Consider the following 15,173-nt stretch of genomic DNA (forward strand, 5'->3'; position numbering starts at 1 on the left):
GACGAGCGCCATTAAGACATTAGCGCCGCGTTAGCGGGATTTGTTTCGTGGCGCGGATTTTACGTAGTTTATTTTTATGTCATTTGATCTCCAAGACAATATATTTTGTCAACGACTGAATAATATTGTAATAGATAATAATATAGTATATAGTTTATGGGAATCTTTGAGTTTAATGGTTATTTTTTGTGTACGATTTCGAATTCTGTGTAACCTCTTTATCTGTTGTCTATTTATTTTAATATGTATTTGTATGGGTAAGGTTCCTTGTATACTAGACTACGCAAATCTCGATAACTGAAAATCATTTCAACATATTTGATCGAGTAATCAGAGATTTGCGTAGGTTTATGCAAGAATTTTTAGAGGTAATGAAAAATATAAGGTACAAAAATAATGTAGCAGCATTATTTTTGTACCTTATACTTTTCTTTCGCGTTTTATTTGTTTTATTATATTTTGTGATCAGTTAATGTTCGTAATTAAAATGTATTAAGGTGCTGGAAAAGTTAGTTAGTTATCTAAATTCGCACGCGCTACTTCGTCAAGTAGGCTACAACTACATGTGTCAATGCAACAAAAAAATGGTCATACGGAAACCAAAAAAAAAATCAATTCTCCTTTACAAACACCTACAAAAACATGGCGGCCGCAGCGCGCCACAATGTTGCCTGCTCAATTTTCAAAATTCGCGGCGTCAACAAAAAAGTGGTCTAAAAAGGACGAAACATGAAAATAATTTCTGATAGAAATTGAGACATGCATAAGTACTAAAATCATCATGGTAAAGCCGTCGTCGCACCTACTGTATACCTACTGTGGTTATGCAGGGAAATTGGAAACCTTTATTAAACATATGTACACGGTATAGATAGACAGCTTTGATAAAATTAATTTTATGACTGTTAATATTATGAAATTCAATATATTTTTATGAAGGCATGACCGTATGAAGTAAGAATAATATGTGAAATAATATATTGAAATATTGTCATTAATTAAGTACATCGTTAGATTTCTGAAGTCTATTTGATGTCATTGTGGCATGAAATCTTTGATCTCGATTCAAATGAATATCAAGCCAAGAAATACATTGTTTTACCTAATTGCACATGGTTTCATGATTGTTGATTTCAATTAAGTGTGGTAAAGACCCATTCCACGCTGGACTTTAAGCTAGCCACATACCATCCAATAAGTCCCCGTGCCTGCATCGCTGTCGGCAGGACATCCGCTATAGCTGATCGCGACCAACACACGATCAGTTTTATCGGATGTCCAGTTGTTAGCGGCAGATTCGTGCATTTATTGGATGGCAAGTGGCTAGCATTAGATTGACCGTACCTGAGAAACTATTGTGTAGGGTTTATTTTAGTTTTATAAGAATTATTGTGAAAATTATGAAAATATGATGTTGATGATATATTACAATATTTTTGTATTAAAATAAATTGATAAATTGTGACTGTATTTTATATACGTACATTGTACGCATATATCTTGTACATGTAGCTATATACTAGTCATATATAATTATTTCTTTGTTAATTATGTTTATATTAACTGGCTTACCAACATAAAATTTTATATGTATAATATGTATAAGAATAATAAAATGTAGGTAACTCTTATTTTAGCCCTAAAATTAATTAATGAAGTATATGTCGGAGAAAACGGGTTTGACATCAGAAGCGGTTGTCTGCAAAACACCATTATTGAATGAAAGACTGTCAAGTCTAACAATTCCCACTAAGAATACCAATAAACCCTGAGTTGACCTTGAGTGGAGTCACGCACTTGTAAACGATGTGTGTAGGGTTAAAGGCGCCTTTGACTGTTAACAAACACTTCCCTTTTCCACTCGAAGTCATCCTCCCCGCCTATCCCATCCCATAAGGCCATAATAACCCAGGATTATTATCCAACAAAGGTGTGGACGGATCGAACGCTCCGACAAGAATGAGCTAGACCGCTTATAGATTATTAGATTAGGTAGGATAAGGTTTGTTTGACCCAAATGTCTCATAAAGATATTAACTAATTAATCCTTTAAATTAGTTAATATTGACCTTATTTAATTTGTGAATTTATTACAACAACAAGTAGAATAATAACTATTGCGAGTGTTATTCATATTAATTTATTATACAACACGTCAAAAACTCCGTGATACAACGTCGGAGTAGGCCCGACTAGTTTAGAACCCACACGGGGCCCTCAGTCATGAGCTGGACGTTGTAAGAACCAGGGCACAACCATCATGACTAAGGGCCCCGCATGGGTTCCAACGTTGTATCACGTGAATTTTAGCCGTGTTTCATAACTGTAGTACTCTGTATGTAAACTGATGTTTTTTTGTAATTATATAAATATAGTCAATCTATTCCGGGACGTCGTTTTGGTTGTAATATAAAGATGACAGACCAAGAGTGTCTTTGTGTACAAACTGATGTTAGACCAGACGCTGTGTGGTACAAAATTCGAAGACCACATGAAACTCAGAAATGCATGCAGATTACGATTCTACATGTTGCCAGGAGATTTGTTGGTCCTCGAAACGAACGATTCATGATAAATATTTGGTATTTTTTTTTTATTATTCTATAAAATACATATGTATTTAAATTAAGCCTAACCATGATGCAACACAAACCAAAGTTATAACTCTTGTACAAAAATCTTACCGCTATATCCAAACTTGAAAAAGAAATGTCATTGAAAATACCACTCCCAAAAACTGTTATTAAACTCAATGTTTCTTTAAATTTGTGATAATAGGCTTAGATCATAGGTGTTATGTAAACTGCAGTATAAGTACTAATAACTAGCGGACGCCTGCTACTTCGTAAGCGTAAAATTCAGTTTTTCACCAATACCGCAGGAACCTTTGTTTTTCCGGTATAAAAAGTAGCATAATAACCTTATAATAGCTCATTAACCTCCTCTATCTTCCAGTGAAAGTACTTTAAGAATTAGTCCAAACGTTCCAAAGTTTAGCCCGGACAACCAGACAGACAGACGAAAATTGAAGTTAATTAATTAATTTAATTAAATCAGTTTGATTTATGAAAAGCAGTATTTCACGCGTACGACGTCGCGAGCGTCCGCTAGTTATTTATAAAGGAGACCGCCAAATGAGGTCGCCCACTTTCATACAAACTGTGACTTGACCATAAAGTGGCCATGGCCACGAATAACCTTTTATGTTTTATAGATAGCTTTTAATGCCGCAAATCATAGCTAATTGACCTTCTTTATTTATTCATTTATCTATACTTCTGTACTAATAAAATAAAGAGGAAAGATTTGATTTTTGTTTGCATTGAATAGGCTCCGAAACTACTAAACCGATTTGAAAAAATGTTTCACTGTTGGGAAGCTACACTATCCCCGAATGCAATAGGCTCTATAGCATTCGGGGATAGTGTAGCTGATTAATATTACTAATTCTTAATTAATATTGTCAGCTAATGAAAAAAAAAACATTTTATTAGCAACTGCTACCGACTAACACTAACTATCACGGTTAATGAGATACAGCCACAGTCAGTCACAGATAAAAAACTTATTAACCTAATATCGGGTGTGATTATTTGTTTTCAACCGACTTCAAAAAATGGGAAATGTTCTCAGTTCGACGCGTATGGTTTTTTTTGTTAAAAATATAAATGATAGCCGACGCCATGCGGTTTCACCAGTTCCCGTAGAAATACGGGGATTAAATAAAATATATAGCCTATACTATAGGCTAGGTATATATTATAATCTCTTAATATATTTTAATATTATATATTAATTAAAATTAAAATATATTAAAAATTAAAAAAAAATTTAAAATATATTAAAAAGTTAAAATTAAGATAATGTTATATTTATTTATAATTTAATTGAAGGCCTGTGTAAATTTCATTATTAGTATCGAAAGAATAAATTTCGTTTTAGTTCAACTTGTCATCTTTTTTTATGGGAACTGTTTTTCATATAGAAACACCGGAAACGGAAATTGAATTGTCAGAATTCTACGGAATGACTAAATGGACTATAGTAACGTTCGTTAATGGCGTTTTTAAAGCAATTTAAGGATTTTTTTGTTAAATGCTTCTCTGTCTAAGATTTAATGTTTCTTTTTAACTTGTAACTTATTGACATCTGACATTATTACTTGACATTGACAGCTTACACCGGATATGAATTAAATTCCAGGTGTTTTTATTGGCTGTTTTGAACGTTTTTACTGTATTGTCTATGTTTAATTTGTAGATAAGGGAGCGAAACAAAAAAAAATATTTATCTAATTAATGCGGGTTCCCAAAATTCTGAAAATTATTTTCTCAAAAGCAATTTGTATCTTCTATCCGTAAATATATTATCGACCTGCTTATAAATTATAAATAATAAAGGCCCATTTTGGAACATGTCCTTTTCACAGATGATGTATTTTTGTTGCCGCTTTAACTATGAATAATAAAAACAGAAGAAAATTATCATTTAAGGCGTTTAAAAACAAAATACCTGAGATATTTTTCCCGTTTTGAGGGTTCCGTAGTCTACAATGAACCCTTACACTCGTAGTTTCACCATGTCCGTTTTTTGTCTGTCTGTCCACGGTACAGCACAGATATTACTGCTAGAAAGCTGTAATTTAGGATGAGTTTTACTAATCTTTGGACGTTCAGAATTTCGATAAAAAGGCTTGAACCACAAAACAGTCTAGTAACATTCAATACAAAAACAAATCTATCCTCTATATAATATTAGTGTAGATTAAAATTATTTTCGTGGCAAATCAAAATGTCTCAGGTTTGTATGAAGGCTGGGCCTTTATTCCGAGTGTCAAGCAAGCACCTAGAAATTATTTTTATCTTATAGAACATTATAACCATTATAACTAAAAATGACTTTCTTTTAGATCCCCCATTTTTTTAAATAAATAAAATGCAATTTTTTTTTAATTAGCTGACATTAACAATTTTTATCATGGCAACATATTCGTAACTCACGTCCTGATTAACTGTCTGTGATTTTAGTGTAGTCACGCTCGTTGGTGCAAAAGCAGGTGGTGTTAAAGCAAGGTGTTTTTAAAGCAATGGAATTGTTTTGTTTCATTTCTGTCTACGGTTTAATGTTTATTTTAACTTGTGTCATAATGACATTTAACAATATTACATGACATTGACAGCTTACACCGGATATGAATTTAATTTGAACACATTTACTGTATTGTTTATAGTTAATTTGTAGACCGGGGAGCAAAATAAAAAAAATACATTTTATTAATGGTGGTTCCAAAAATTCTGAAAATTGTTTTCTAAGCAACAATTTTGTTGTTTAATAGTGATAATTAGTTTAATTCTAATAAAGTCTAATATATATACCTATACGCCTTCGCTACCTGTATGATTCCAGATTTTTGGCTGTCTCCTTTACACTCGTAACAAACTGTTTAGCTTTATTGTTTTATATTGTTGAATTTTATATACATTTTATACTTGTTATTAAATGCATTTTACAACAATAACATTTGTTTTAATTGTGTAGATTCCCACTTATTAAACGTAGGTGTAAATGTATTGTTAAGATTACAATAGCCGTTACTTAAGTAGGTATATAAGAAAGCGTATAATTTGTTTAAATATTACAAGCTTTTATTGTACATACTACGTGTTCAATGGTTCAATTGTTTGGTCAAGGGGATTTATTTTGTCATTGCAATTTATCAGCAGCAAATGTCAGACGTGTTCCCTAGGACCTAGGAGTTTTGTTACAGTGAAATAATCGTGTGTAACTACTAGGGTTCTATATATTATTAATTCATATTACTTTTGTTTTGTTTAAAGTCTAAAAACTATAACCCTACTACGTAAAAAACGAATTTGAAAACGACGAAACGAAAACAGATATAAAATTAAGGTACAAAAATGACCAAGATAGAGCTATGGTCCAAGTCAGCATCGCATTCCGTTTAGGACTTAATGTACAAAAGGTGGTCTTATCGTTCATCGATCTTTTCCAGCCAACAACAACAACAAGATCAAAAAATGTTTGGGAGGTTGTAGGGATTTCTCTGGATCCACTGAACCGATTTTGAAAATTCGACCAATAGAAATTCACGTTACTTATGAGTATCATAGGCTATATTCTATCACCGGACTAGGGCGAAGCCAAAAGGAAGGGTAATGATTTTGGCAGTCCATGTATGTATGTATGTATCTATGTATGTTCCACCATAGTGCCTAAACTACTAAGTTTCGTAGAGTCGTACAATACGTCTAATCGCACGCACACAACGCCGTGTCGAAGACTGCCGAACTGAAACGACGTTAGACGATGCACGGCCTTAAAGCCACACCTTCGTGCCCGTCGGAGTGGGGAACGTGAGGTTTTTTCGTTACGGAATTTCTGGATTCGGTCCCCGCGCTCAAGGCCCGCGATAGAAGCTATGCAATGGCTTAAAAACCGGACGAGTGCGAGTAGAACTCGCGTCACGAGGGTTCCCATTCCGAAAGTTGTTAATCTGTTATGCTTTTGAAAACTGACCCTGACTGACTGACGGTATTTATTATCAACCCGTCAGAATAAAAAACAATCAATTGACAAAATGTCATCCATTTAATATGATACAAATTACAAATGTCATCCGATGTTTCCGGTGGATATCATGTAGGTACACTTTGTTGTCTACTTCAATAGGTTGATAATGATAATAAAGACCTAAATAGGCCAGCCTAACTTGTACCTGATTATATAATTTTCGGGCTTATTTGTTTTGTTATATATCTAATTGCTTTCTACACTTCTGGACTGAGCTTGTTATTTTTCTTTTCAGTTTTTTTATACTTTATGCAGTCGGGTTTTTTTTATTTCATACTATTAATTTATTTATTACGGTGATGTTGTAGGGACGTAACCGATTTATAGTATAAAACTATATATATTCCTACGTGGTTATGCAGGGAAAACCTCCATTAAACATATGTACACCGTAGGTATATGGCTCTACCACGATGATTTTAGTACCTTTGCATTACCAATTTAAATTTAGACCTGTACGGGTCCGGCAATAGTGCCAGGCTCGGTATTTTTACCGGACCCGGAATAATGTGAATAGCTTCTTTTAAATTGTGTAGCTATTAGCTCTTTTGGCAGTTTTAGTTAAAATTGTATTTAACTTACACAAATACATTGCAAAATAAAAATTATAAAGATATTGGTATCATTAAGTACAGCAGGACTTTAGCCGCCACTTCTCGTAAATTAAGTAGATAATAATTAAACAACCTATCTTAATTATTAAATTTAATTCACTGTAACAAGAATCCTAGGTTTTTAGAATGGTATATATCCGGTAAACCCCGGGAATTTCATTATGTTATTAAGGTTTTATGATAAGGCTAAAAGAAGAAATGACTATGGTTACAGTGTGTAGGTAATAATTGAGACAATGTGAATTCAGATACGGAGTAACTCGTCTTTGCTGTGAACACATTGTATTAAATAAATGTGCGGATAAACAATGGGATTGAAAATGGCGGCTCTGCATTAATTAATTCATTGGTCAAGCTCATGAGTGTGAGTATAGACACAAATAATAATGTTCGAGTTAGGAGTGAATCGATTTCGTGTCGCCAATTCTATTTCCATTCTTTATCCGCAGGGGCAGTAAATAAATAAGTACTTAAATAAATAAGCTTGCACTATCATAGATATTAATGTCAGAGTTTCTGAACTATAAGTAACAGAGTTTAATTTTATTCTACTTCTGCCTGTCTTTACACACAAATCTAATTTATTTTGATGAAGTTGTTATCATTAATAGCTTGGCAATATGACGTGCTAATCAAGCTACTAACTTCAATGACTCGAAGTTAAAATTACTCTATGTATGAAAATGTAAGAAGTATGGTGTTCTTAGTTAAATACTTTTACATTCCACATTAATATAATAAATCTCACAGTGAGTATTTGGTCTGCTTATAATTCTGTTAAGTTATTTATTGAAATAGTTTTTGGATAGATTTAGGCATTTTATATGTGAGTAAAATTGTCAGGGAAAGCATGTATTGTTTACTTTATCAAATAAATCTTAACAGGAAAACAATGTATCAAGGATAAAAATTCTTCTACTTGTTTAATGAGGTAATACTTTAATTTTTAATAACACAATCCATATTAAATTTATGTTAGTGTGGAGTACCTAAATCTGTCTGTACCCTATTTAGAGAATTTTGGCGCTTCGGCAGAAATTACTTCTAAAGATACAATTATACTCTACAAAGTCATACGGTGGACGTAATAAAGTAGGTAACGTAAAAGCCTCGAGATAAACCTGCCACAAGCCTGGATCTAATGTATACAAGGGCGAGAACCTATCAATAAATGACTCAGCTGCGTCTACACAGCAGTGTAAGTTTTTGGTTAAATTTCGTAGTCTTAGTTTGTATAAATTACAATATTGACATTAATAGAGTTTAAATAGAGACGAAAGTTAATTACCACATCAGTTCTAGCTTCTTGAGCATTAGATATCTTTTCAATTTATATTTTAATAGCTGGTAATTTTCCTAGTATTACCTAAATGTTTATAATTTTCGACTTTATTTAAATGTCAGCATTGTCAATATAGTCTGGTCGGGTAGTGTGAAACCTGCGAACATTCATTGGAATGGGAGGAAAAATTACAAGTGATAGCTCAATCGACGCGAAATTTTGGGAAAGATGATTATTTTTTATTTTCTGCAAGACAAAATTTTTATAACCTAATAAATAAATTAATTAAACAAATAAATAAACCCGACTGCATAAAGTATAAAAAAACTGAAAAGAAAAAAAACAAGCTCAGTCCAGAAGTGTAGAAAGCAATTAGAAAACAGTCGGGTAAAAAGTAAAAATTCTAAAAATAGGGCCTCAACTTTTTGAATATAACTCTATCACTTGCTCCGCGTCGAATGAGCAATCGCTTGTATATTTCCTTCCATTCAAACGATTTTTGGCAGATAGTTTTCCTCGACTAGTGTAATAGTGTAATACTTTCTCATTGACAACGAACGATTCCTGACGCCATTTCAGGCGATGGCTGACTATTCAAGTACCTATTCATGTGAACCACGGCTGTATCCACGATACTGTCAACACAGATTTTTTAAAATAAAAAATTGCTACGCCTAAATATATGGCAGCAACCATTTATTTTTATTTAAATGAAATTTTTCAGTAACTTTAAACCTGTGATATTATTACATCAAAGACCTCGGTTTCTGAATGGTCTTCTTAACGGTACCTTCTAGTGACAATTGCCAAACCAATTCGTCAGCAATAGTGTTAATGGTATTTGATACATTTGTCCTTCGTTAATATTTGACAGTTACGTTTATTAACTAGAAAACGTAGTGCTCAACTATTGCACTAGAAACCTTTAAACGAAAACGTAACAATTTACGGAAGTTTTTAACATTTGGTTTCAGTTAATGTGTTGCAAGTGAATCTTTTCCCAGGTTCCTTCCGTAAGGCAATACTCAAATTATCAATAATACATTAAGGATTAAGTATAACTACGGAATGAAGTATTTGGATATACATAAAGCAAGTAAGGAACTTAGAGGACTACATTATTGTCGAAGCTGGGCATCAATTTACGCCAGAATAATGTTGGGAAAAGTCACTTCGAAGTACCTATTAACAATTGCAATTTCGGCACATACCTACGTAGAAGTATTTTTCTCTCCCCTTGCGACGAAACCATAAAAGACCATCCATAGTTACTTTTGAGGACGATTAAAATATCTAATTTGCCGTGAACCTAAGTAATTAGGTCTTAAAATGAAAAGCTTCGATTTTATAAATATGAAACCGTCCAGCAAATTTTGATTTTTAATTTTGTTAGAAGTTGATGAATAATGGAGCCAATTCCGAGCAACTGGGAGAAAAGTATTTTGTAAATTAAAGTAATTATTTATGAATCAAATTTTATGTAGGTATATTTTATTTTTCTGGCACGTCAACAAATTCACATAATTAATTATTATGCCTATAGTGACAATGAATGAACGCAGGATGGAAATTTTCAGTCATTTTCCAGTGCGACGTCACGCCTTTAGCTTCACAGTTTTGTTGAGGTGCCAGGTAAAAATAATTATAAACCAAACAATTACAATTATAAACAAAAAAATTGTTGACGCAAAATTAATAAACATCATAAGTTCATGGTCAGTGATCGTATGACTAAAAATCAATTTAAATTCTGACACACTGACATTTTCCGTACTGGCCAATGACCAGACATTCGTAATTTTATAAAAACTAAGTTTGTTGGCTCATGCTCCTACCTATGTAAGTACCTATGGTAGTTAATTATGAAGTATGGACAGTGGACAGTGGCGGCTTTGGCGTTTTATCTACGGAATGTCATGTCCCTATTTGCAACTATTCGCTAGAGACCCGATAAGTTTTAAAGTTAAAGTGTTTCTTGAAGGTTAAGTAAAAGGATATTAAAAAAGGGGCGTTTGTTCAGCAACGGACGTCCAATGGCTATTATTAGCTTTGTACTTAGACTTTATACTTATATACTTAGACTGTTGAGAATCTGGACCCTTAAAACCTGTGAACCACGGTTTAAACACTAATGTCGCATTTTCTACTCACATTACATCCGTAAGAAGCATGGGCTGACAAAACTTTCATCTTTTAAAAAACACGAAGGTAAGACTATCAAAGCTTCTCAATCTTTACATTACATAATCATTTTGTAATTTTATGTTTTGCAGGTATGCTTCTAGAAACAATGGTCCACCCGGCTATCCTCCTGTTGTTGGAAAACCTATACCTCCTCATATGGGTACTATTATACAAAATGAACCACCACCAAACTACAGAGGACGTTATGACAATCCCCCCTTTGATGACATTCCCCCTGGTGTGGATCCACCGGTTCCTGGATTTGAACCATCTCCATTTGAAAAACCTCCATTCGGCCCACCGGGAACATTAGACCGGGATAGATTACCTCCGGCTAATTATAGAGAACACTACCGAGCTCCATTTGTTGAAGGACCTCCGCAGGGTTACAGAGATGCCCCAGGGTTGCCGCCAGTGCAAAATGAAATACCTGTTCATGTAGGAGATCCTCAACGATTTAGAGATAATTATAGACCTCCACCTGGTCATTTTCGAGATCAAGGACCTGTTCCTCCTTATCGAGATGGACAACCGTATAGGGATCCTGGATTACAAGTTCCATATCGCGACAATTTTCGAAGTGGACCACAGCCTCTGTTTCGTGATAATAATTTCAGAAACAATCCGTATAGAGAAGGTAACTTTCGTGAGAACTTACCACATAACTTCCGCGACGGTCCTCCATTTAGACCACCTAGTGTTGATGCCAGAGACCCTGCTTCTGCGGTTCCGTTTCACGATCAAAACTATAGGGATGGGTTTAGGGATGAAAATAACATAAACAGAGACATGCGTTCTGGTTATCGTCCTAATGCGCGGAATAGATCTGGCCCCAGACGTAACCCTGAACATGATAGACATAGAGACAGAGATGGCAGGGAAAGAGAACGTTTTAATGAAAATCGGGAACCACCGGAACGACCAGAAAGATCTCGTGAGGCAGACAAACGATCAGGGTACGACAAAAATCGCGAACCACGTGACGAACGTGTGCGTGAATATGATAAAACTCGGGACTATGAAAGGGAACGTGGACATGATAAGTCGTCACCAGAAAAGAAAGCGCGTGTTTCTCCAAAACGTGGCCGAGAGCCTCGCGAACGTAGACGCAGTGAATCAAGAGGTAAGTCTCGTGACCATGACAGTAGAAGAGAGAAAAAGGAAGACAGAGTACGAGATAAATCTTCTGCAGATAGAACTAAAGAGCATAAAGAAAAGGAAAAGAAAATTAAAGACAGAAAAAAGAAAAAGAGAGAAAAAGAAAAAGAATTAGAAAAGAAAAAGAAACGAGAAAAAAAAGAGAAGAAAGAAAAAGATGTCTCCAAAAAGGAAGATGATAATCAAGAAAAATCAGGGTCTGCGCAAGAAATGCAAGACGGAAATAATGAGGATTCTAAACAACAGGTAATTGTCAAAACAGAGCCGCCTGAAACCGACAAACTTATTAAAGAAAACGATGAAGCTATAGCACCAGAAATTTCCGGTGAAGTCAAGGATGATTTGTACGGTGATGAGGCTGCTGAGGCGGTTGACAAAGAAATTATACAAAATTACATCAAAACCGAAGAAAAAGATGTAGATAATAACAAAAGTGACACTAAAACTGTTGATAATGTTAAAGAGGAACCGTTTGACGGTATAGAACTTCAAGCTCCAGTAGACGAGTTAGAAGCAGACATAGAAGTGGCCAATAATAGTAATAATAAAGAAATGCTAGCACCGGTACCCGTTTTATCAAAATGGGAAGTTGATGACGATAATATTGAAAAATCCAAAGAACCTGGTGAAATCACATCTCCTGAAGAAGAAGAAGATGGAGGAAAAGTTACATCTGAAGTTTTAAAACGTGCTGAAAATGCAATTTTTGCAAAAGCTATTAGTTCTTTACGACCAATTGAAATAAAGAAGATAAGTAGTGATCGGCTGAAGTTGTACGGCGATGAGGCTCAATCAAAGAACCCATTAAACAATATCCAGATAACTGTTCCTGTTACAGATCAAGAACAAAGGTCTAATGAAGCAAATGATCGAAAGAAGCGGTATTCTAAAACCCCTCCTCCACGACTATCTGTTAAGGAAAGATTGGGAGGTAAAGTAGATGATGTTCGACGGACACGTGAACCCCGTGTTGTACACAGTACCGTGGAACGTGTAAAATCGAGATCTAAAACTCCGAAGCGTGAACAGATGCAATATCGTCGAGTGACAGTGGAAAGAGAGCGTGGCCGGAAACCGGAAGGCAGACTTGAACTATCAAAATCGGAAAAAAGAGCAACTTCTGAGAACGTAAAATCTGAACAAGGTTACCAAGGTAATCTCGGTGACTATAAAAAACGAGATTTTGGAAGATCTAAGGATGACAAAAAGTTGACAACTGAAGAAAGAATGGGATTGAGTTCTCGTAACCCAGATAAAAATGCAACATCTAATACAAAAGATATACAAGAACGCGAGAGAAAGAAGTCTACTCTAGACGAAGCGCACTTCGAACCTGATTATGACGAAACAGTCGAATCCGATAACGAAACTAAGGAAGATATCAATAAAAAACGTGAACGGTCTCAAGATCCTTCACCAATTGGACCAAGTGAACCAAAGAAAGCTAAGTATGACAATGAAACAATTAAATTAGATCTGACAAATGTTAAAAAGAAGCCAGACTCCGAGAGCGAATCCTCGACTGATTCTGAGTATTCGTCTTCATCATCTTCATCGGATGCCCGTAAACGCAAGAAGAAGAAGAAACGGAACAAGAAAAAGAAGAAACGCGCTGCTAGTGACAGTGACAGTGATTCCGGATCCAGTTCCGATGATCACAAGAAGAAGAAAAAGAAACGTAAGCATAAGAAAAAGTCAAGCAAAAAGAAAAAGAAGTCTAAACATAAGTAGTTTGTTCAGAATGTACAATTTTATTAATCTTTATGGATAAGTTATGTTTTAAAGGTCACTGTGTAGTTTTTACATATTAGATTCAAGCTACTAAATGGAATATAAACAGCCTAAGTTTTTAGGTAAACGTAATAAAATGTTCTTCGATTTAATTTTTATTATAGTCACTTATTTACTTATTAATAAATTATAGACCTAAAACCTTATTTATTTTTGACAACTCCCATATTTATCAATTATTATATAATATGTGTGAACGAACGGCGTTCAGTATATTATTTTTGTAAAATCGTATATTTTGCAGAATGGAAAAACGTACTTGTGACCCTAAAGCGTCCAAGATATATTAAAATCCTATTCTTATATTATTCCTTTTATTAATATCAAATAATTTTGTAGTTGTGATAGGTAAAGTTAAAATTAGTAAAAACGTTGATCCTCAGTTTCAGGCCCATCCCTTTAAACTTTCCCGCACTGATTTCGTTTAAAATATCTAGGCATTGCATAAATGTCGAAAACAGATTCTGAAGTAGAAATTCAAAGTAAAATTAATGTTCGCTATTTTGGATTTAAAGCGACGTCACTTTAATTAACTTAGAAACCCTTTCATTTGTTATCCATATCGTAGGAGTGCATAAAACTTAGTCTACATGACAGACTAAGTTTTATGCACTCCTACAATATGGATAGGTTTAGGAAGTCCGCCATATTGGACTTAAAGTGACCATCCAAGAAAATAAACAAGAAAACCCTCATCAAAGTGTAATTTATGAAGGGCGTTGCTAATATTTTAATTGTCATTGGATTAATATTGCACAAAGCTCAATTCCAATGTATAATCAGTAAATTATAGTTACGTAATTTTATTAAAGAAATATAATTAACCGACTTCAAAAAGGAGGAGGTTCTCAATTCGGTCGGTATTTTTTTTTTTTTTATGTATGTACACCAATTACTCAAAGACGCCTGGACCGATTTCAAAAATTCTTTTTTTGTTTAAAACGGTATAGTCCCCATTTGGTCCCATTGCCATCATGTCAGATTTAAGCCATTTCTGACAGGACCACATGAAACAACACTGTCTGCAAAATCTAAAGCTATAAGATATTCTCACATGGCTTGAATTAATACATCACCGGCTTAGCACCGCCTTCATACTGATCAGCAGGTAAAACATATTATGATGTTATTTTTCACTTTTTAGTTTAGTGGGTACGTTTTTAGGTTTTGTAGTCGGTTGTATTTTTTTATTAAATTTTTTTTACTTTTAATTAATAAAATTATTAAATTATTTTTCACGTCACTTATAAAACTGAATACAGTAGAATGTCCACAGCCTTTTACTCTATTATGTTGAACTATTATTACACTCGTAGCTATAAGATTATTTATTTAACGCAAAACAATCGATAATATTCTGTCAACGCCACTGCATGCACTATGAAAAAGTGACCAACCATATTTATAGTATTTGAGAGTGGTTACGTAAATACCTATATAGCGGTAGGGGTAAAAGATGGGCTCCGTCCACAACGTCAATTTCGCTGCACATACAGGAGCCTTAATGAGCTCCTACAATATGGTTATCAAATTATTGAAAAGGCTAATGCATC

General features: G+C 34.2%; 1 protein-coding gene across 4 annotated transcripts in view; it reads left to right on the forward strand.

The window, feature by feature from the left end:
* Positions 1-13,761, forward strand: part of LOC112048155 (E3 ubiquitin-protein ligase RBBP6) — a 33,900-nt gene extending 20,139 nt beyond the window's left edge. For all 4 annotated transcript variants that reach the window (XM_052884466.1, XM_052884467.1, XM_052884469.1 and 1 more), the window contains one exon: positions 10,761-13,761. In XM_052884466.1, coding sequence (XP_052740426.1) covers positions 10,761-13,560 — 2,800 coding nt within the window. In that variant the 3' untranslated portion in view covers positions 13,561-13,761. The remainder of the gene's footprint in view (positions 1-10,760) is intronic.
* Positions 13,762-15,173: the final 1,412 nt, after the last annotated feature.

This window comes from Bicyclus anynana, chromosome 11 (genome assembly GCF_947172395.1).
Source record: "Bicyclus anynana chromosome 11, ilBicAnyn1.1, whole genome shotgun sequence".
NCBI lineage: Eukaryota > Metazoa > Arthropoda > Insecta > Lepidoptera > Nymphalidae > Bicyclus > Bicyclus anynana.